Below are 23,360 nucleotides of genomic sequence, written 5' to 3' on the forward strand. Positions count from 1 at the left end.
TCTCAGCTTTTGCTTGTCTGTAAACGTTTTAATTTCTCCATCAAATCTGAATGAGATCCTTGCTGGGTAGAGTAATCTTGGTTGCAGGTTTTTCTCCTTCATCACTTTAAGTATGTCCTGCCACTCCCTTCTGGCTTGTAGAGTTTCTGCTGAGAGATCAGCTGTTATCCTGATGGGGATTCCCTTGTGTGTTATTTGTTGTTTTTGCCTTGCTGCTTTTAATATGATTTCTTTGTGTTTAATTTTTGACAGTTTGATTAATATGTGTCTTGGCGTATTTCTCCTTGGATTTATTCTGTATGGGACTCTCTGTGCCTCCTGAACTTGATTAACTATTTCCTTTCCCATATTAGGGAAGTTTTCAACTATAATCTCTTCAAATATTTTCTCAGTCCCTTTCTTTTTCTCTTCTTCTTCTGGAACCCCTATAATTCGAATGTTGGTGCGTTTAATGTTGTCCCAGAGGTCTCTGAGACTGTCCTCTGTTCTTTTCATTCTTTTTTCTTTATTTTGCTCTGCAGCAGTTATTTCCACTATTTTATCTTCCACCTCACTTATCCGTTCTTCTGCCTCAGTTATTCTGCTATTGATCCCATCTAGAGTATTTTTTATTTCATGTATTGTGTTTTTAATCGATGCTTGATTCATCTTTAGTTCTTCTAGGTCCTTGTTAACTGTTTCTTGCATTTTGTCTATTCTATTTCCGAGATTTTGTATCTGGGAAATAGAATCTTGGATCATCTTTACCATCATTATTCTGAATTCTTTTTCAGGTAGAGTGCCTATTACCTCTTCATTTGTTAGGTCTGGTGGGTTTTTATCTTGCTCCTTCTCCTGCTGTGTGTTTTTCTGTCTTCTCATTTTGCTTATGTTACTGTGTTTGGGGTCTCCTTTTTGCAGGCTGCAGGTTCGTAGTTCCTGTTGTTTTTGGTGTCTGTCCCCAGTGGCTAAGGTTGGTTTAGTGGGTTGTGTAGGCTTCCTGGTGGAGGGGACTAGTGCCTGTGTTCTGGTGGATGAGGCTGGATCTTGTCTTTCTGGTGGGCAGGTCCACGTCTGGTGGTGTGTTTTGGGGTGTCTGTGGCCTTTTTATGATTTTAGGCCACCTCTCTGCTAATGGGTGGCGTTGTGTTCCTGTCTTGCTAGTTGTTTGGCTTAGGGTGTCCAGCACTGTAGCCTGCTGGTCGTTGAGTGAAGCTGGGTGCTGGTGTTGAGATGGAGATCTCTGGAAGATTTTCGCCGTTTGATATTATGTGGAGCTGGGAGGTCTCTTGTGGACCAGTGTCCTGAAGTTGGCTCTCCCACCTCAGAGGCACAGCACTGACTCCTGGCTCCTCAATTTGGGATGATGTGTTGTCTATTCATGTATTCCACAGATGCAGGGTACATCAAGTTGATTGTGGAGCTTTAATCCGCTGCTTCTGAGGCTGCTGGGAGAGGTTTCCCTTTCTCTTCTTTGTTCTCACAGCTCCTAGGTCTCAGCTTTGGATTTGGCCCCGCCTCTGCGTGTAGGTCGCCAGGGGGCGTCTGTTCTTCGCTCAGATAGGACAGGGTTAAAGGAGCAGCCTCTTCGGGGACTCTGGCTCACTCAGGCCAGGAGGGAGGGAGGGGCACGGAGTGCGGGGCGAGCCTGCAGCGGCAGAGGTCGGCGTGACGTTGCACCAGCCCGAGGCGCACCGTGCGTTCTCCCAGGGAAGCCGCCCCTGGATCCCGGGACTCCGGCAGTGGCGGGCTGCACAGGCTCCCGGAAGGGCGGTGTGGGCAGTGACCTGCGCTCGCACACAGGCTTCTTGGCGGCGGCAGCAGCAGCCCCAGCGTCCCACGCCTGTCACTGGGCTCCGCGCTTTCAGTCGCGACTCGCGCCCGTCCGTGGAGCCCCTTTAAGCAGCGCTCTTAATCCCCTCTCCTCGCGCACCAGGAAACCAAGAGGGAAGAAAAAGTCTCTTGCCTCTTCGGCAGCTCTAGAGTTTTCCCGGACTCCCTCCCGGCTAGCTGTGGCACATTAGCCCCCTTCAGGCTGAGTTCTCGCCACCTGCCCCAGTCCTCTCCCTGCGCTCTGACCGAAGCCCGAGCCTCAGCTTCCAGCACTGCGTGCCCCGGCGGGCGAGCAGACAAGCCTCTCGGGCTGGTGAGTGCCGCTCGGCACCGATCCTCTGTGCGGGAATCTCTCCGCTTTGCCCTACCCAGGTATGTGGGGAGTTTCTTGCCTTTTGGGAGGTCTGGGGTCTTCTGCCAGCGTTCAGTAGGTGTTCTGTAGGAGTTGTTCCACGTGTAGCTGTATTTCTGGTGTATCCGTGGGGAGGAAGGTGATTTCCGCGTCTTACTCTTCCGCCATCTTACCCGGAAGCCCGATAGGTTTCTTCCATTGATAATTACAGTGAATACCTAAGGCTTTGCTCATCTAACTGATTTAATTAAACTAGATGACCTCATTTATCCTTTCAAACTTCTCTATTAAATCCTTCCAGAAACAAATGCAAATTTGATTGAAAAATAGAATTTCTAGTTTTCATTATGTAACAGTACCTTCCAGAAGCCACTTGAAATTTAGACTTCACTTTAGTACAGATTCATGGTCCTTGGGAAGAGCAGATCAAATCTGTAGGCAACAGTTGGTGAGCTCAGCTCAGCCTGTGTAAGCTAGAAATTTCTGACTCTCGTGCCAGGATTGTAAAAATAGAGTAGAAACTTGCAGTGAAGAATTCTATAATCAGTTATATTTATTCTAGCAAATTCAGAGGGGTATGTGTGTTGTGTATGCACATCTTAGATGATGGAATGTTAACAAATGATATGTGATGATTTAAATATGCTAGTATAACTTTTTGGCTGTTTCTTGGCCAGAGGCAGTGAGGTGCACAGCTCTGCAACTCTTTGAGGCTTATATAAGCCCATTGAACATCTGTACAGAGTCCATATATTTACACTTCATAGAAGAGCCAATTCCATTTTGAACTCCATGTAGAAAAAAATTCCCTTTTACTTACAATGCCAAATCTGTTCTTTCAGGACTTTACTGCATAGATTTCACAGGCTTTGTAGAAATAAAGTTGAATAATTGTTTGTAAAAGTCCCTCCTAAAAATTTGTCTTGCAAATGATTAGCTTTTGGTTTGATGTGTAACATGCAAAAGTATTTGGAAACACACTGTATTTTCCCTTTTTTAACAGGTATAAGTCAAATGAAGATTATGTATATGTCAGAGGACGTGGACGTGGAAAGTACATTTGTGAAGAATGTGGAATTCGCTGTAAGAAACCGAGCATGCTCAAAAAGCATATCCGCACTCATACTGATGTCCGGCCTTATGTATGCAAGTTATGTAATTTTGCCTTCAAAACAAAAGGTACAGGTCTAATTTTTTTTTAAGAGGAAAAACACTTTTTTTTATGGCTGCTCCAGATTCTGAATACTATGTTATAACTATCATCGACAATTAGTTGGTTTTCTTTGTGAAAATGTGACCCCACAAAATGTATTTTCCTCTTCCTGTTAAGTGGTCTGAGGATGTACATGAGACAGTGAGGCTCCTTTTATGACCTAAGTAAGAGCTACAGACTTAGGTCCAGGCTAGTTGTCTCGAAGGAAGTGGCTAAGAATTGCCTGGATAGCTATTACCTCATGTTGGAAATGTTATGTGGTCTAGAGAATCTTTGCACCGGTATTGAAATACTGCAGGGAGATAATCCATGCCATGGCATTAGAAAAGCAAGGCAGCAGCCGGAAAGAAAACATGTGCCCATGGTCAGTTTCAAGATTATAAATGATGTAGAGACCCGCAGACTCCCTGGTGGGCCCCTCCATCCACACTTGCATTAATTATGCATAGAAATTTGATAGTTTGTATTCTGTGTATTTATCAGCACGGAGACAATTTCTTACTCTCAGGCCATGGCTATTAATCTCATAAAACTAAGACTTGCCTTGAAATATTCTCTTTTTTTAAAAAAAATCCATTTTTAGAAGGTAGATTTATATGAAAATATTTTATACTAAAAGGTTGCTTCAATTATGTTTCTATCATTTTATAAAATTATGAAAATGTTTATAAACCCAGTGTTCTCAGAATACAAACAGTAGTGAATTAGAGGTGGATGACTTTTGTAGAAGTATGTTTTACTACTTACTGTAGAAGTACTAATGGATCCTCTAGACACACCCTCACTAACCTAACACTAACATTTTCCAATGTTTTAACTTTAGATTTGCATGCCAATTAATCTGCTCCACTACCCATCAAGAAAAATAAATATCAAATAAAATAATCTTTGGTAGAGAAATGTGTACCTATTTTCTCTTATACACAAAATCCTAAATTTTCTTTATTGGTTTGTCAGAAGTAAAAATGTGTAGCCTCTCAACGTATCTGTTTCTTCTTTATTAAAAAGATATTTATATTATAAGTATGCCTCTTTGTAAGCCAGAAAGAGGGGGAGGGAGTGTTCATTTGCATTTCAAAGGAGATAAACATAAGGTCCTTTAAATACCATCCACTTTTGCACGTACGATCAAGATCTTTTATGTAGAACTTCACTGAGAGACTCCCTAGGACATAAGAAAATATAAACTTTGGTTTTAGGAAATACTGCAAATCCGCCAGTCATTACAACTGATATTCCCTGGGCATATGAGTTAACTGTAGGTATAGCTTCATGAAACACTGCTTGAAGAAATGTCACATAGCTATTTCTTTTTTCCCAAATTAAATTTGGCTTTGAACCATTGTCTTGGAGTTTTCGCAGGAAATAATTTATTCTTGGTCATTACTGGAGTTTCCTTGTCACCCTTCGGGAATGTACAAATGTCTTGGAATCTTAAAAAGAGCAGATCATCCTGGGAAACCCCTGGCCAGTTTTCACTTCCGGCTGAAGTGCTTGTTGTCATGTCATCTGAGCACAGAATCAGAGCACACTTGTAGGACCGGTACCTCCTCTGTGCCTGTGTCACTTCTCCAGGTGCCCTTTCCTGCCATCCTGCTCCCCTCTCTTTGCTATAATCCTTCAGATGTTCAAGACTTCAATAAGCCAAAGTCAGGGTAGGGTTGTTTCTGAGCCCTATTTCTAACTACAAAACTACCCTGAGGATGAGAGCACAAAGCCTCACTGCCTACTTGAAACGAGTGGAAAAAAATATATAGGAGAAGAAACACATACTAAGATCTAAATAAACTATCTTGACATACCTAACATCTACATATGTCCACATACTCAGATCACTTGCACCCTTACAGAAGCAGATGATTTCCATTAATTTATAGATATATTTAATTAATTTACAGATTTTAGAATTCTTGATGATATATCTATAAAAAGTTTTTAGATCTTTAGAAAAATTGCAGATATAATTTTTTTTATAAAAAAGAGCAGTAAGGGCCAGGACATATTTCTATGTTTGGAGTTATCAAAATACCACATAAAATTTATAGGTATATAAGCAATAAGCCAAACGTTAAGTAAAAAATAAAATAATATAAATAAAATAATAAACAGTGTCCCAGTTTAGAGTTGTGGCTCATATATTACATTAATAGTAAGCTAAACACTCTTACAAGGGGAATAAACTATTTCAGCAGGCTGGGTTTCCGTCTAGATTCAATGAGCCTACTCTTAAAAATAAAGCATTTGCTGCTATGTTACTAAAGCAGCGTCAAAGCACAAAGATAATAATATGGCCCTTACAGCTGAATTACTTCCTGGATCTCTTTTGATAAGTTATATATATGACATGGAATAATATATATATATGTAATTTCATAGATCCTAAATCAAAGGTGATTGGATCAGTGTTTTCATATTTCTCACATTCTATATAGCAATTATATAAATCTATAGAAACACACATATGTACTTAGGTACACGTATAACTGTGTAGTCAGCTCTTCATATCTGTGAATGCTGAACCTGTGGATATGGAGGGCCAATTGTACTACACCATTTTACATAAGGGACAATTGTATATGTCTTATCATCATCATAATACATATTTGACATAAAATTCTTTCTTTTTCTGTAGAACAGTGGGAGTTTCAAGATAAATAAGAAAGGAATTTTGCTGCTCCAGAACTTTAGAAGCTGCTGTCATAAACTTTGCTGATATATGCCAGATGGATAAATGCTAAATACTGAGACTAATGCTTCCTATAAGTAGTTAGCTAAGTATTTGTATGGATCTTTGAATTCATTTACAGGATTGGCCCCAACATTAGTTTGCATATATTTTTTCTTCTGACAAATGAGGATCCTGCGAGTTTAATCTATATCTGATCAATGCCAGAAGGTCTGGGGTCCGGTGGATGTGTTGATGACAATATTTCATTCTGAAGTTGCTCAGAGAGGTGTGACCCAGCTTGTGCCATCCTGGTTATATGGAGTCCGAGGAGGTGGGCCCAACTGGGCCAATGATACTAGATCCCTTCTCAGCCAGGAAAGCCTGGGATTCCCAGTTGTACTTTGAGCCTACTCTTGAAAAGCTGTGACCCTAGACTTCGACAAGTCTTCTAGAATGCAGAAAACCTGAGATTGGGCTGAAGCTATCTGGGGTTAATATCTTCAGAAGCCAAATAGTTCCTCTTAAGTTTGAGACAAGGGGCAGGTGCGAGAAACAAACCTTTGTTATCTCAAGTCAGTTCATTTCACACTGAATTTTGCAGCAATCATCACATTTTGGTAACCAATTAATTGCTCTCTTTTTGGCTGTATTTTCCAGGAAACCTAACAAAGCATATGAAATCTAAAGCACACATGAAGAAATGCCTGGAGTTGGGGGTCTCAATGACATCAGTGGATGATACCGAAACCGAGGAAGCAGGTATTTCATACTTTAGTTGACTGAACTCTTTACTGTGCATGCTGGAGCTTTGTGGCCAAGGTGGTAAAATAAATTTAGGTATTTTAAAAAGATACTGATCACATTTCATTTTACTAAATACTAAATATAGAAAAGAAGTCTGACACATTGAATTGCTTGAAACTTACTGAGAAGAAATGCATTTCAGTTCTGGCTGAGGAGGTGGAAAGACCTTACTATGGAAATACTTCTATCTAGAACCATAAGGGAGATCTAATTGCACTTAAGTTGTGATGGCGATTTAAAGTTTATGAAACTTTTTGGGAAACTTGAAAAGCATTTTGTCTTACTTTTCCTGTTAAGAGGAAATCTAGTAGCAAAAATAATCCGTCACTAACCTCAATAGAAAACCTGAGGGTCAGCTGGGTCTCGTGAGGTCTTATACCTATAGAGACAAGTCTTGCTTCTCTTTTTCCTCTAATACCATCATTAACAACATTAATACCCATTTATCGAGGGTTTTCTATGAGTGGTACGATGCCTGAGTTATAAGGTCCTACTGTGGAGTCTGTATTACAGGGTGGAGATGAAACCAGATAGGTACATAAAAAAAAAACAAGAACCAATCTAGAGTCACAGAGGTATGTGCCCATGTGTGTTATAGGAATTCAGAGATAGGACTGTCTCTAAGGGCTGGAGGGTTGAGGAGAGCTTTTGGAAAGAGATGGGGCCTAAATTAGCTCCTAACCTTCATGTCTGGATCTTGATCTTCACTCTCTTTGTTCAATTGCTTCAGAAACGATGGAAGATTTGCACAAAGCGGCTGAGAAGCATAGCATGTCCAGCATTTCAACTGATCATCAGTTCTCAGATGCTGAAGAATCGGATGGTGAGGATGGAGATGATAATGATGATGATGATGAAGATGATGATGACTTTGATGACCAAGGAGATTTGACACCAAAAACAAGATCAAGAAGCACCAGTCCCCAGCCTCCTAGATTCTCCTCCTTACCTGTGAATGTTGGCGCCGTGCCCCATGGGGTTCCTTCTGATAGCTCCCTGGGGCATTCTTCATTGATCAGCTATTTGGTTACTTTGCCAAGTATTCAGGTTACTCAGCTTATGACACCAAGTGACTCATGTGAAGATACTCCAATGACAGAATACCAGAGGTTATTCCAGAGCAAAAGTACAGACTCGGAACCAGACAAAGACAGGTTAGACATCCCTAGTTGTATGGATGAAGAATGCATGCTGTCTTCAGAGCCAAGTTCCTCCCCAAGGGACTTCTCACCCTCCAGCCACCATTCCTCACCAGGATATGATTCTTCACCCTGTCGAGATAATTCACCAAAGAGGTATCTGATACCCAAAGGAGATTTGTCTCCCAGAAGACATTTATCACCTAGGAGAGATGTGTCGCCCATGAGACATCTTTCACCAAGAAAGGAAGCTGCCTTGAGAAGAGAGATATCACAAGGAGATGTTTCACCAAGAAGGCATCTGTCCCCAAGGAGGCCAGTGTCACCTGGGAAAGAGATCACGGCCAGAAGAGACCTCTCTCCCAGAAGAGAGAGAAGATACATGACCACCATAAGAGCACCATCTCCCAGAAGGGCTTTATACCACAACCCACCGTTGTCCATGGGACAGTATTTGCAAGCAGAGCCAATTGTATTGGGGCCTCCTGTAAGTATAATTAGCTTTCTCTTTCTAATATATAAGTCCAAGCACATTGGAGTCTCTTGATTACACACTAGTGTGAAATGTATTATGACATGGGTCTCTCTCATGGGGAGGAGTAAACTTGGTTACTGAAAATAGAAGGAAGACATTTTTATTGCATGCTATTGTCAGTAACATGTCTGTGGTATTGTCCTAAGTGTAGTATTACATCAGAGAAGAGCATTTCCAGCTGGTAACAGGGGAGATCTTTCTAAATGCTTTCTAAGCCTAACTCATTATGGACAGGAGTTGAAACCTTTTCATGTTTTTGGAATAGCATGGCTGCCTAGACAGACATTCTCAGGGACATTTAGGTGTCATTTATGTAACTCTTTGCCAGGTAAGGATTCTGATTCAGGCATTAGCATTGACTTTCAATCAAAAAAATATTTTAAAATAAACTCATTACTTTGCCCACAGTGAGTGGACATGTGAAACCAGTGAGGGATCGGAAGAGGGGAGAATGAACCCCTTGGTATGTTTATAAATGAAAGGCATGAACATGTATGCTTTTCTTCCTGGTACCACCACTTCCTGCTACTGAGTGCCCTTGTAAAGTGAGATCTTGAGCCCACAGAGAATGGGGAGTTGGGAAAGCTAAGGGAGAAAGCATCAGAGGCGATTTCTATGGTACGCCCTAATTATAGATTAAGATAACAACAGCAGCAATCATGGATGAAATTTAGGCAGTAGGCTTATGCAAATCCATAGAAAAGCACCTGCCCTGCCTCATTCCACCAGCGTGGTAGGCCTTGCTGTCTCTTTCAGCTTGTGTAGGGTTTTAAAAAATGAATGAAGCAGGCACCTAGTGTAGACAGAGGAATGATACCTTTGGAGTTTGGTCGCTTTAAATGTGCTTTTTGTTTCCTGGGCTCTATTCTTTGCCATTCTCTTTTTGCTCTGGATTTCCATCATGTGGGTTGGCACTGTCCTTCACAGACAAAGGAAGCTCCACCAGCTCCCAGCTCTGCCGTCTTATCATTGCCCTAGTGGTCACCTTCCTCCCTCTCATCACCTTTTCACCACCCTGAATTATTTGCTTAGGTTGTCATTTTTGAACTTTAGGAAAACTCCCTGCTGCATTCCAATCCCCTGCCCCCAGCACCCTCTGTTTACAAGCCCGCCACCAGCTTAGTCTTCATGGTTCAATTACTGTGGAAACGTGTAGCTATCAGGAGTATTTGTAACTATTTGTCAAACAAATAAATTAGCAAGCTAAGAAAAAGAGGGACATTTCCACAGGTTTTTTGTGTCTTGGTGGTGCTAAGTAGAAAGCAGGGCTCTTCTGAAGTTCATGCTATTGCAGCACCACATCCAGGGTGTAAAATGCTTTTTCCGGTATAGACCCAATGATGCTGATGAAGTGTGTGAGATGAGGCTCTCCTGTTCCTGATCAACTACAGCCACAAAAAATAACCCTTTGGTGTCAACACACTATTGTTATTAAAAAATAATAGCAACTCTCAGCCAACTTGGGCAAAAGAAGTGAAGGAGTAGACCGAAGGGTTGTTGTTGGAAGGAGACTGGTTTTTATTAGTCATTGAGTTTGCACCAGTTTTTTTTTTTTTAATACCAGTTCACCTGGATACTTAATAGAATTGTTGAACTTTACCATTTATGAAGCCGAACTGTTGAGCCTTTGGTCTATTACCCAGTTTAATTCTCTGTAGAGAATTCTTAGCAGGCTGCTTTGTTCATGCGATAGAAAGGAATAGACCTTGGAATCCTCCCTGAGGATCCTCCCCAGGCAGAGACACTTGGTCTCGAATGCCTCCCGTTTGATGCTTTACCACACCTTTTTGGAGGGGCTGCAGAGGGTTTTCATCTTTCTATGATGTATGGACAAGATTTTCATTGCCAGAGCAAAAAAGAATCAATGATCCTATAAGAAGTACGTCTCCCGATTGCTGTAGTAGATGAGTGCTCCCCCCTCTAAATAATGTATGAATGTATTAAATTGGAATAACCCTAAAAATAATTCTTTTAGATGGAAATTCTACTAGCAATACCTTGTTGTTTAACATTGACCAAGGGCTCACAGGGCAGTGACTGTGGCATGAAAGGACCTTGCAGTCCAGTGTGGCATGCTCATTACCTGGTTCAGTCTGGAGTGGTAGGTCCCAGGGAGCAGGTTTGGAGGAGGTGATATGAAGTCACTGAGATTCTAGTATCCTGCTGTTTCCTCCCTAATGCCCTCCGGTTAGAGTTAATTTTAAGACAGATGATAGATAGGTAGATATATGATAGATAGAAAGGTAGGTAGATAAACAATAGAAAGGGAAAGAGAGAGAGGGAGGAAGGAAGAGAGGGAGAGAGAAAAGAGTTTTTTATTCATTCATTCAGTAAATATTTTTTGAGAGTTTATCATACGTGGCTCAAGGATGATGATGAAAAAATTGTACAGTTTCTGGCCTCATCTTTTTTAAACAAAAAATTTTCCTTTTCTATTTTTAAAGTTTTGGTAGATAGATAGCAAGGAGACAAAGAAAGTGTGTCCTGGTCTTCGGTACAGAGTGTCCGTGAACATTGTCTAGTAAAAGTGTCGTCCGACGGTTCCATCCCTTGCTCTCTGTGTGATCTTGAGCAAGTCAATTAACCTCTTGGCCACAGTTTCTTAATCTGTTTGTGGCAATCAGGGGGCTGGGCCAAGCAGATTTCTGTCCTTGAAAGAACTTGCCATTCAGCTCTAAGGAATGCAGTGAGCTGACAGCCTCCAGCTGTTCATACCTTCAGGCTGGGCCTCCATTTTCAAGCCAAGGCCACGTTCTCCCCTGCAGCCCCCAGTCAATGGCTGAGCCTGGATCAGCCCCAGCTGACCACCTGCTTCCTCTTCCCATTACCTTCACATATATTAACTCCCCACTCCCCCATCACCACCCCCAGCTGAACCTCTTGCACCCCTACCTCCTTCTGAGCCTTTGCTTCCAGAGGACCTACTGACACTGTTGAAAAGATGAGTGGGGTAAATATGTGGTACATGGGGTATATGTATAGATATACACACACATATGCATGCACTTAACACAGCCCACACATGCATTCATTATTCATCTTTCTGTATCGAGATTTTTTAAGTAAGATGGGAGTGTGTTCACGATATTACAATGATAAAGTCCAAGTTATGAGAATAGTGTTGCAGATGGAGTAAAAATTAGAGTAGAAAAATCTTCTTGAGAGTTTATTTGGAGGGTGAAGAAAAGGTCAGTTCAAGGACAGAGGATATGTGGAAAAGCCTGGCAGCATTTGGAGCCATGGAAGTGGTTACATGATAGGAATTGTACTTGTGCACTTGCTTCTGTGACTGTAATCTTTAATTTCTGGTCAGTAAAGGTCTGACTATAACACTTTTACTCTTAACACAAAATTCTATTGGCTTTTGAACATATTGAATACCTCCTATTTTTAGAGGACAGTTCATCACTCCCTTTGTTAGACTTGACTCAGAGATCTCATGAAATGGGACAGCTGTGTCTCTGGCTGCCTCACAGACCCCATTCTGATTAGGTGTATGCAGTGGACATCACAGAATAGCAATCAAAAGCAAAATGGAAAAATAGCCAAGCTACATTTTGTTTTAAACTTTGAATCTGTGATAATCATGATTAAAAGAAGATTCATTTGGTTATCTTCAAAGGTCATTATTGTAGGCATTATGTTCTTCCACCTTACGTGGTGATGGATGAAGGAAACATGCCTTTTTTCTAAACCAGAGCAAGTACAAGAGGGATTTTTTTTTGGTAGCATTTAAATGATTCTTTCTCATACCATAAAATTCTCCCTTTACCTAGCTTATGAGATGCTTGTGGTTATAAGGTTGATGATTACATGATTTCTCCTGCACTTTCAGCACAAGTCATTTGTTTTTGGCTTGAATAAGGTGAAGCCCAGAACAGGGTAAGGGCCAAGCATGGTACAGAGTAGCAGAGACGATGCATAACTTATCGTTCTGGTCTCACGATCCAAATAGAACTGGATGAATCATTAATGGTATAGAGCATATCTTGAATTTTAGAATTGAAACATCCTTGAAATGAGTTAGAACATTTTTTGGTCTCTCCTGATTACTACCATATTTGACACATTTGTATCTCTCTGATTTTAAGTTCTCCAAAAAATAAAAATAAAAATACAGTGAGTCTCTTTTAGATGACGATTCATTAAAAGAATGAATCTCAGTAACTGAAACCTCATCATCTCATTAAAACCTGATAATCTCACAGTATAAGTTGGGTTTTGCTACAGAAACAATTATACAAAATAAGTTCTCCATTTTCAGGACTGGGACCGTAAAATCTGGAATACTGGTCCCCAATTTTAAGTATATTAATCCATTAATTGACAAGAAGATATTTAAGTGGAAATAGTAGTATAAACAGAAGAATTAAAACACAATCATTTTGGTTCCCAGCTGTGTAGTTGAATGTGAGTTGTAACGATTTGAAATATTTAATATTAACTACTTTGATGCATAGTTTCCATACAAAATCTGGCCTTGAATTAAGATTTGATGGAGAAGCTGGTGCTGATCTTCTGCCTCAATGTCTCCTGAGCAGGAATTTATTCCTTTAGACCAATGTCTTGCACATTGGAGTAACCAGTTTGTATTATCACCACCATTTTGTCATCTGTTCTGTAGAAAACTAAAAAAAAAAAAAAAAAGCAAGCTAATTTTCAGGCTTGTCACTCCATTTATATTCATCAACACTTAAGAAAAATATTAAAAATCTGCCCAGTATGTAAACAGATGGTAATCTTTTAACTTCCTTTTGAATTAAAAAATCTATTGTTAGTGTTTTTTGGCTCAGTAAAGTTTTTTTGGTAATTATCCATTATTTTCTTTTCATTCCATCTTATGAAAAAAACAGAGCTGGAATGTGTCTCTGTACCTAGTGGAAAACACATTGCATGATTTATTACACTGCTGTTTAACAGCAAAGGCAACTTTTCACAGACCCACCACCTCATTCAAGAACCCTAAAAGACCGCTGAGAAAATCTCTTTTGTCTTGAGAAATAAAAAATGGATAAAAAGATTAGGGAGGGCTTCCCTGGTGGTGCAGTGGTTGAGAGTCCGCCTGCCGATGCAGGGGACATGGGTTCGTGCCTTGGTCTGGGAAGATCCCACATGCTGCAGAGCGGCTGGGCCTGTGAGCCATGGCCGCTGAGCCTGCGCGTCCGGAGCCTGTGCTCCGCGATGGGAGAGGCCACAACAGTGAGAGGCCCGCGTACCGCAAAAAAAAAAAAAAAAAAAAAAAGATTAGGGAGTCTTCACGTGTCTTGAAAGAATGAGTGAGTGAGTGAATGAATGAAACAGTGTGACCTAAGCGTGAAGCGTGATGGGTCCTAAGTGTTGTGCTCTCTGTTTCCCGATGCAGAATTTAAGAAGAGGATTACCTCAGGTTCCTTACTTCAGTCTCTATGGAGACCAAGAAGGTGCTTATGAACATCCAGGCTCCAGCCTTTTCCCTGAGGGTCCTAATGACTATGTCTTTAGTCATCTTCCACTCCACTCTCAGCAGCAAGTGCGAGCTCCTATCCCCATGGTGCCAGTTGGTGGAATCCAAATGGTTCACTCCATGCCGCCGGCCCTTTCCGGTTTACAACCTCCACCCACATTGCCTCTGCCAATGGAGGGCGCTGAGGAGAAGAGAGGAGCTTCAGGGGACTCCTTCGCCAAGGATCCCTATGTGCTTCCTAAGCAGCACGAGAAGCGATCTCCTCACGCTCTGCAGTCATCGGGTCCACCTAGCACACCCTCCTCTCCTCGGCTACTGATGAAACAGAGCACTTCAGAAGACAGCCTGAATGCAACAGAGCAGGAACAGGAGGAAAACATACAGACTTGCACAAAAGCCATCGCCTCCCTCCGGATTGCCACAGAAGAGGCCGCTCTGCTGGGGGCAGACCAGCCAGCTCGGGGTCAGGCGCCCCATCAGAAACCCTTGGAAAGTGCACATGTTAGCATTAGACACTTTAGTGGACCTGAGCCAGGTCAGCCCTGTACCTCAGCTACCCACCCTGACTTGCATGATGGTGAAAAGGACAATTTTGGTACATCACAGACTGCATTCGCTCACTCCACGTTTTACAGCAAGAGTTGTCTGGATGACGAACAGTCGGGCTTTCAAGGCAGCAAAGAATTACCCTCAAGCACAGAGGAAGGCAAGGAACCTTCGTCGGAAAAGAGTCAACTACATTGATCTAAGATGCATGGAGACTTTCATTTCCACATTTTCCCCTTTGTTTTTGTTTTTGTTTTTCTAGAAATAGACATAATCAAGTTTATAGCATGCCTGTCCTAAGTTACAGTAGTTTGCTATTATATATACTTTTGTTATATCAAAAGAATTAGGTAAATTAACAAGTCATCATGAGCCTGACCAAAACAAAATTTGAAATTAACCTATTGGGTCTGGTACTTTTAAAATTGTACAGATGTTTGTGCCTTTTCTTTACTTTGCTTATATTCTTATAAGCATTTTTTAGCAGTAATTTGTACATATTTTAGAATTTGTGTATCTGCTTTGTAATAAATGTAATTTCTTTCCTTTTTTGGACACTTGGATCTAAATGATGTAAAGCAAAACAGCATCAATATATATGTGAGGTTGCACTAAAACATATTTTTATATGATTAAAACTGAACAGCTTTTATGTACAGCTCTGATTCTGTAATACTAATATTTATTTACTTTGTTTCATAAATTGTACATTTTTTCTTAATGTTGTGGATTGCTTTTCTATGTGAAGCATGGGATTTACTGTTGCGTAACTAGAACAAAAATGTATATTGTAAACAAGATATTTAAACTAGAGTATCTTATTCTGCACTTATGCATTAGTTTAAAAAAAAGATAAAGGATGTATCAGTCAGTTCTTAACTCTTGTAAATTTTTTTGTCTCTTGTTTGCTGGATTGACTATAACTTAAGTGCTGATTGTGATTTTAAACTGATAGTACCGTAAAGCATTAAAGTAAACAATGTGCTATTGTGAGTTTTTTCAAAGCTTTATAAATCAGTTATAAATAATATTAAAAGTATTTGGTCTTATGTGAACATGTTGATCTATATACTCATCTAAATATATGGGAAAACATTCCACCCCATGTAAATATGTACAAGTGCATCACTGGTACAATTTTATGTAACTCAGTTGGACACTAGGTTGCCACAGACCTATGCTAGGGTGTCTTTAAAAATTAAAGTGACAAAGCACATGGGACTGTGTTGAGCTTGGTTATCGGCCGGCCCGGTGGCTTGGCAGGCAGTGCTGTGCGCTGCCCATGGAGAAGACCTGGGCTTAGCAATCTCCTTGGTTCTTGCTGCACGAGATGGTGATTGGAACTAAGGCTACTACAGAGGGGTCGCGCTTGGACTGAGGGGTGGGTGTGGAAGTGGGGAAGGGCACGGAGACCTGCTCCCCAGCCCTTCCTGTCAGCCAGTCTGCACGGTAACAGGGTTGGCATCAGCTCTAGGGGAAGCCACTTGACCCTACTGCAGAGGGGAAGAGTGTCACACTCCTGGCTATCTCAGGGGGAACGGAAAAGAAGCTTTCCAGGGAAAAGAACTTGTGGGAGGATAATGTCTTTTGTACATAACATTTAGAATGGGCTTTGGTTAGTGTGGACGGTGGGCAGAGCCTTTGTTTGTAGGTTCAGGAGAACGGAAGGAAGGGAAGGGGTACAACACATGCGCACACACACACAATCTGGGTTATCTTTGTGCTATATAGTGGATTATAATTCTGTGAAACCGAGTTTGTATATTGAATTACATTAAGGAGTGTTCTTTAAAAAGAGAAATAAATATACGATTACATGCTTGAGGCGTCTAGTTTTTATGTGTTGTTTTACATTTTAATTTCCCAATTTTGCTGCTGCAGAAATTTTGAGGCTACCAACATACCATCTGTGCTTTTAATTGCTAGGCTCTGCCTATCCCGAGGTGTGCAGAGTCTGAACGCTTTTAACATGTGAGAAGGCAGTCATTGGCTTCCATATGTCATCCGATTAGAACAGAGAGTGGTCAACACAGTGCAAGCTCTAGAAATGGGGTCCTCAGAACCTGGGCATGGGAATGGGTATCTGAGAAGAGTCATGAATAAATCAAATGATCATTTCCCCTTCTGCTTCCCTCTCAGTATGCATACATGTCTGAAATTCCGCCAGTGGGCAAACCTCTTTATTTTTGCTGAGGTGACTGAAGGTAAAAACCAACTGAAACAAATACACCATAAAATATCCAGAAATCATAGTTCTTTCATTACAAAAATGTAGAACCTTTTTAATAATAGAAATAGCTCATTAAAGGTCAAACTCTGTCAGTATTTTCATTCCAAAAATCTCAAATTGGTGGATTTACAACTTACCTATTATGTTTTATGAGCCAGACTGTCTTTTTAAAACTGTGTTTTACAAAGGTGAATTAAAGGCCACCACAGCTAGCCTAATATCTGTCTCTCACAGAGAATAATCCTTGCAACATTTAGTTGCGTAGGGTGATTTGTGTGTCTTACTCCTCACTGGGGGTGGTGTGTGTGCATTTGTGTGTGTGTGATCCCTGGCCAAATCAAATACTCTTCTTCTTCCTCTATCTAACTCATTTCATGTATTCACTTGTTCATAAAAGAGTTTTTGAGTGCCTACTATGAACTGGGTACTATAATTAACATTTAGGATGAATAAGAGAGTATTCCTGCCATCAAGGAGCTCAAATAAAGAGGAGAGATGTGTATGTGAGTAAATATATACAGTATGCTGTTACTGCTAAAATAATGGTGCATTTGGTGTGTTTTGCAATCACAAAGAAGAGAGCAATCACGCTGCTGAGAATGAAAGGAAGCATGGAGCAGGCTTCACTGCAGAGGTGGCCCTGGAACTGTTACAGATCAGGGTTCTTGGCCTTCTTAATCAATGGAAATTGATCAGAGGCCAGACAAGAAATTCAGGCAAGGCTTTATTGGGGCCCCTGCTGCAGCAGGGCAGAGCAAGAACAAGCAACGGGTTCCCTTGCTTGCTTGCTCACTGAGGGGGAATGAGCTAGTTCCTTATATGGGGTGAGGGTACGTGCAGGTCCAGGGGTCGGGCTGGAGTGATGGCTCAGGTTGTTTGCTCCCCCCTTTGGTGGTCTTGTGTACAGGGGGCATGCACAGTACCCTGCTTCTGCTGCCGGCTCTTCAGAAGTGGCCGTTGGTCTTTTTGGTCTTTTTTTTTTTGAGTTTTTGAATTTTATTTTATTTATTTTTTTATACAGCAGGTTCTTATTAGTCATCCAGTTTATACACATCAGTGTATACTTGTCAATCCCAATCTCCCAATTCATCACACCATCACCCCACCCCGCTGCCACTTTCCCCCCTTGGTGTCCATACGTTGGTTCTCTACATCTGTGTCTATTTCCACCTTGCAAACCGGTTCATCTGTACCATTTTTCTAGGTTCCACATATAGGCGTTAATATACGATATTTGTTTTTCTCTTTCTCACTTACTTCACTCTGTATGACAGTCTCTAGATCCACCCACGTCTCTACAAATGACCCAATTTTGTTCCTTTTTATAGCTGAATAATATTCCACTGTATATATGTACCACATCTTCTTTATCCATTTGTCTGTCGACGGGCATTTTGGTTGCTGCCATGACCTGGCTATTGTAAATAGTGCTGCAATGAACATTGTGGTGCATGTGTCTTTTTGAATTATGGTTTTCTCTGGGTATATGTCCAGTAGTGGGATTGCTGGGTCATATGGTAATTCTATTTTTAGTTTTTTAAGGAACCCCCATTCTGTTCTCCATAATGGCTGTATCAATTTACATTCCCACCAATGGTGCAAGAGGGTTCCCGTTTCTCCACACCCTCTCCAGCATTTGTTGTTTGTAGATTTTCAGATGATGCCCATTCTAACTGATGTGAGGTGATACCTCATTGTGGTTTAGATTTGCATTTCTCTAATAATTAGTGATGTTGAGCAGCTTTTCATGTGCTTCTTGTCCATTTGTATGTCTTCTTTGGAGAAATGTCTGTTTAGGTTTTCTTCCCAGTTTTTGATTGGGTTGTTTGTTTTTTTAATATTGAGCTGCATGAGCTGTTTATATATTTTGGAGATTAACCCTTTGTCCGTTGATTCATCTGCAAATATTTTCTCCCATTCTGAGGGTTGTCTTTTCATCTTGTTTGTAGTTTCCTTTGCTTTGCAAAAGCTTTTAAGTTTCATTGGGTCCTATTGGTTTATTTTTGTTTTTATTTCCATTACTCTAGGAGGTGGGTCAAAAAGGATCTTGCTGGGATTAATGTCAAAGAGATTTTTTCCTATGTTTTCCTCTAAGAGTTTTATAGTGTCCAGTCTTACATTTAGGTGTCTAATCCATTTTGAGTTTATTTTTGTGTATGGTGTTAGGGAGTGTTCTAATTTCATTCTTTTACATGTAGCTGTCCAGTTTTCCCAGCACTACTTAATGAAGAGACTGTCTTTCCTCCATTGTATATCCTTGCCTCCTTTGTCATAGATTAGTTGACCATAGGTGGGTGGGTTTATCTGTGGGCTTTCTATCCTGTTCCATTGATCTATATTTCTATTTTTGTGCCAGTACCATATTGTCTTGATTACTGTAGCTTTTTAGTGCAGTCTGAAGTCAGGGAGTCTGATTCCTCCAGCTCCATTTTTTCCCTCAAGATTGCTTTGGCTATTCAGGGACTTGTGTCTCCATACAAATTTTAAGATTTTTTGTCCTAGTTCTGTACAAAATGCCACTGGTAATTTGATAGGGTTTGCATTGAATCTGTAGATTGCTTTGGGTAGTATAGTCATTTTCACAATATTGATTCCTCCAATCCAAGAACATGGTATCTCTCTCCATCTGTTTGTGCCATCTTTGATTTCTTTCATCAGTATCTTATAGTTTTCTGAGTACAGGTCTTTTACCTCCTTAGGTAGGTTTATTCCTAGGTATTTTATTCTTTTTGTTGCAGTGGTGAATGGGATTGTTCCCTTAATTTCTTTTTCTGATCTTTCGTTGTTAGTGTATAGGAATGCAAGAGATTTTTGTGCCTTAATTTTGAACCCTGAAACTTTACCAAATTCATTGATTAGCTCTAGTAGTTTTCAGTGGCATCTTTTTAGTTTTTTTGTATCTTCTTGTCCATAATTTGCCTCAACTGTGCATGCACACAGTTATTTTTAGTCCCTTATAGTTTCTTTGTATTTCGTTGCTCAAGGAGAATTTGTCCAAGTGTAAGCACTGCAGCAAAGGGTCCCAGGTCTCAGCCTGTCACAGAACAATTTATTGACTTACTCATTCAATAGATAAATTTCATCATGTACTCTGGCACACCATTCTGTGTGCTGGGTGCATGGTACTGCACAAAACACAGCAAGTCTTTGCCTCCATTTTATATTCTGGTAGATGTGAGGCACAAAAATAAAGTGGAAAATGGCATGTTAGATGATCCAGGTTGCAAAGCTGTGAATGGGGAAAAAGCCAGATATATTATAGCTAGCTCCCTGAGTCTATGACAGGTTGGACGCGGTTAAGCTAGAAAGGTACGTCAAAGCCCAATTTCCTAATCCAATCCAAGGAGCATGGATCTGGCCCTGTAAGCAGTAAGGACCTGAGGTAATTGAAGATTGAAGCAAGAAAGTACATTGCCATTGTAAGTGTTGTTGTTATTATTCAGAAAAAAATCAATGTGACAGCAAGGAAGACAATGGATTTGAGAAGGAGTGGAGGCTGGGAGACCAACTGGGAGAATTATGAAGCTATGTCGTTTCCCTGGAAATAAGGGCAGCAACAATCCAAAGAGACAATGGGGTCATGGAGATAGAAGGGACAGTTTTACTTAATGAAGAGGAATTGATCATAACTAGTGACTAATTTGGTGTCAGGGAGAGAGAGATAGAGGGGGTAAAGATGACTGGAGTTCTAACCTGGGCAGTGGAATGAGGTGGACTTGTTAACCAAGAAAAAAGAGTGGGTTTATATTGCATTTGGAGATGCAGGTGAGGAAATGAGTTCCCTACAGTAGTTCTCAAGAAAGGCCCAAGCTGGAGACTGGTTTGTCTATTCTTGTCACTTACTGGTAGCTGAGAGCACTGAATTGGATGAAATCACTCAGGGTATATGTGTACAGAGGGGTAGAAGAGGAAGTTTGAGGACTCTCACAGGAGAGAAGTTAATTCATGACACGCAATAGATGTCTTAGGGCATCAGGGCTTACCCTTCTTGTGGAACCCTATTTGTAAAGGGATGGACCGTGGTATATTTTCCAATTCAACTCAAGGCCAGTCATGGAGTCAAACCTGGCTTTCCAGAAATTATATATTGAGTATCACAGCACAGCATAAAATTCTCTCAAATTGTACTTGAGGTGTGGTGGGTCCAAACTGATAGGTACTGTAAATGTAAAATATATGCCAGATTTTGAAGACATAGCAGAAGGAGGAGACCAAATATCTTTTATAATTTTTCATATGAATAACATGTTGAAATGATTAAAATTTGGATATAGTAAGTTAAATAAGTTGTTATTAAAATTGATTGCCCACATTTCCTTTTCTAAATGATGGTCCAGAAAGTTGAAAATTGCATATGTGGCTCATTGTATTTCTATTGGTTGATGCTAAAGAGAAGATAGATCTGAGGGGATAAGAAGGGAGACTGAGCTTAGCTCAGAGGCTATTTCTATAATTGAGATAGGAGATGATGGTAGCTTGAAATAATGTGGTAGTAGTTTGGGTTAGAGAAAAACAGATAGCTTTGAAACACATGGCGGGAGAGAGGGGAATATCTGGAATTTATGGGAATGGGGTTTATTGGATATAGGCCTCTCAAAAAAGAGACAAGTCACAGATAATGCTCCTTTGCTAGCTGGTCACTACTGGGTTAAACATGAAGTCTTTTCACTATTGGTTAAACCCGGGTAGGGGACTTCCCTGGTGTCACAGTGGTTAAGAATCTGCCTGCCAGTGCAGGGGATACAGGTTCGAGCCCTGGTCCGGGAGGATCCCACATGCCGCGGAGCAAGTAAGCCCGTGAACCACAACTACTGAGCCTGCGCTCTAGATCCCGTGAGCCACAACTACTGAGCCTGCGTGCCGCAACTACTGAAGCCCACTCGCCTAGAGCCCATGCTCCACAACAAGAGAAGCCACCATAATAAGAAGCCCATGCACCGCAAAGAAGAATAGCCACGATCACCGCAACTAGAGAAAGCCCGCGGGCAGCAACAAAGACCCAATGCAGCCAAAAACAAACAAACAAACAAACAAACAAACAAATTAATTAATTAAAAACCCAGGTAGGGGGCGTGTTTGGGAGAGAAATGGGCAGTTTGGTGGCCCTGATCTCCTAAGTTTGAAGGCCCTGTGGGACATCCAAAAGGAAAGATGCAGGGAACAACTGGATATGTGTGTCTTCTAATACTGTATCAAAAAATAATAATACCACTATCATTTATTTAAAGCCTATCATACGCCAGGCATATCTCATTTAACCTTCACATGTATTCAAGGATAAAAAAATATGCCAACATTTCCTTTCTTTTTAAAAAAAACATACTCTATACCCATGGTTCACAGCCACCCTCTTTTCCTAATACATATTTTATTGTGCCCCTTTTATATAATATAATTGGCCTTTACATATCATTTCAAAAATTTCAATATAATATCCTAACTGTATGTAAGGGAGAAATGGCAGGAACGTAATCTCTAATACAACCTTATTTCTTTATTCTTAGATAAATGCTCTTTAACTATTACAGTTAAAAGTTAGAGTAGAAGATCTAATGAATATTTTGGTACTTGCACCTCTATATAGATCACCAGGAATACGACAGCTACCAATGCAGGCTCACACCAGTGCGTTGTGTTGGGATCTCATGAACCACAAGTGGCATTGTCTCAAGGACATGATTTTCTGGAATGGTGAACAAATCTTGGAAAGTTCCAAACAAAAGAAAACATTTTTCTTGATTTACATGGTAGTTGCCTTCCTAGAACAATTCAGTCTACAGTTAGTTCTGCTGTAACACTTGCTTTAAAATTTGTTCAAAAGCAATTGATAGGAGCAATCTGAACATAATACATTTGCTTATGAGGACTTTTTCAGCGAGAAACACAAGGCAAATCCAGAGAAGTGCACTTTGCTGAATGAGCCATGTAGGAATACACCCATGTACATGCTAACACACTAAACACCTACCAGTTACCTCGTTTCACCACACCTGCACACGTAATGAATGGGGCTGTAATTTTCCATCCAGTTTCACATAACCCTCCCTCCAAGACTTCACAATAACTCACAAATGGCGGCTCTTCTGTTGCCCACTTCTACTAGCGAACTTTAGGTTTTTTCCAGTAAAATATTTATTGTAGTTCTTGTGTATTTCTTAACCATTTACCGTGTATAAAACTGTGCTACTATTTTTACTGGGATCCCACCTTTTTATTTATGTCACTTATGGAGTTTTTGAGTATCATGTCCCTAAACCCATTTTTTCTCATAAGCCCTGTTGTTTTTATTGCATGATTTTGCATAACACAGTGATTTTTAGAAACACATGTCTTCTTATAGCAGAAATGACTTATTAAAGATCTACCCTCCCAATTGTCTTTACAATAAAACAGGTTCTAGATTCATATAGATCTAAATAGATCTTTCATTTTCATGAGTGTCTCCTCTGGAGGGACATCAGAAAGTTGTACAAAACTGTCCTACACGTTGCTGGGACCCCAGTATCCCAGAACCCGGTCTACTAAGTGCCGGTAGCTCCCTGCAATAATGACACCCTGCAACCAGAGCAGTAACTGACAAGCCTTCATACATTTTCCAAAGTACCCTAGGTGTTTGTG

At 40.7% G+C, this 23,360-nt stretch overlaps 1 protein-coding gene across 17 annotated transcripts in view; it reads left to right on the forward strand.

The window, feature by feature from the left end:
• The window catches only part of HIVEP2 (HIVEP zinc finger 2), a 203,110-nt gene extending 186,777 nt beyond the window's left edge, over positions 1-16,333 (forward strand). For all 17 annotated transcript variants that reach the window (XM_082634067.1, XM_082634053.1, XM_082634058.1 and 14 more), the window contains 4 exons: positions 3,168-3,343; positions 6,703-6,804; positions 7,580-8,475; positions 13,886-16,333. In XM_082634067.1, coding sequence (XP_082490193.1) covers positions 3,168-3,343; positions 6,703-6,804; positions 7,580-8,475; positions 13,886-14,710 — 1,999 coding nt within the window. In that variant the 3' untranslated portion in view covers positions 14,711-16,333. The remainder of the gene's footprint in view (positions 1-3,167; positions 3,344-6,702; positions 6,805-7,579; positions 8,476-13,885) is intronic.
• Positions 16,334-23,360: the final 7,027 nt, after the last annotated feature.

Source organism: Mesoplodon mirus (genome assembly GCF_964341445.2).
Source record: "Mesoplodon mirus genome assembly, chromosome: 10".
Classification (NCBI taxonomy): domain Eukaryota; kingdom Metazoa; phylum Chordata; class Mammalia; order Artiodactyla; family Ziphiidae; genus Mesoplodon; species Mesoplodon mirus.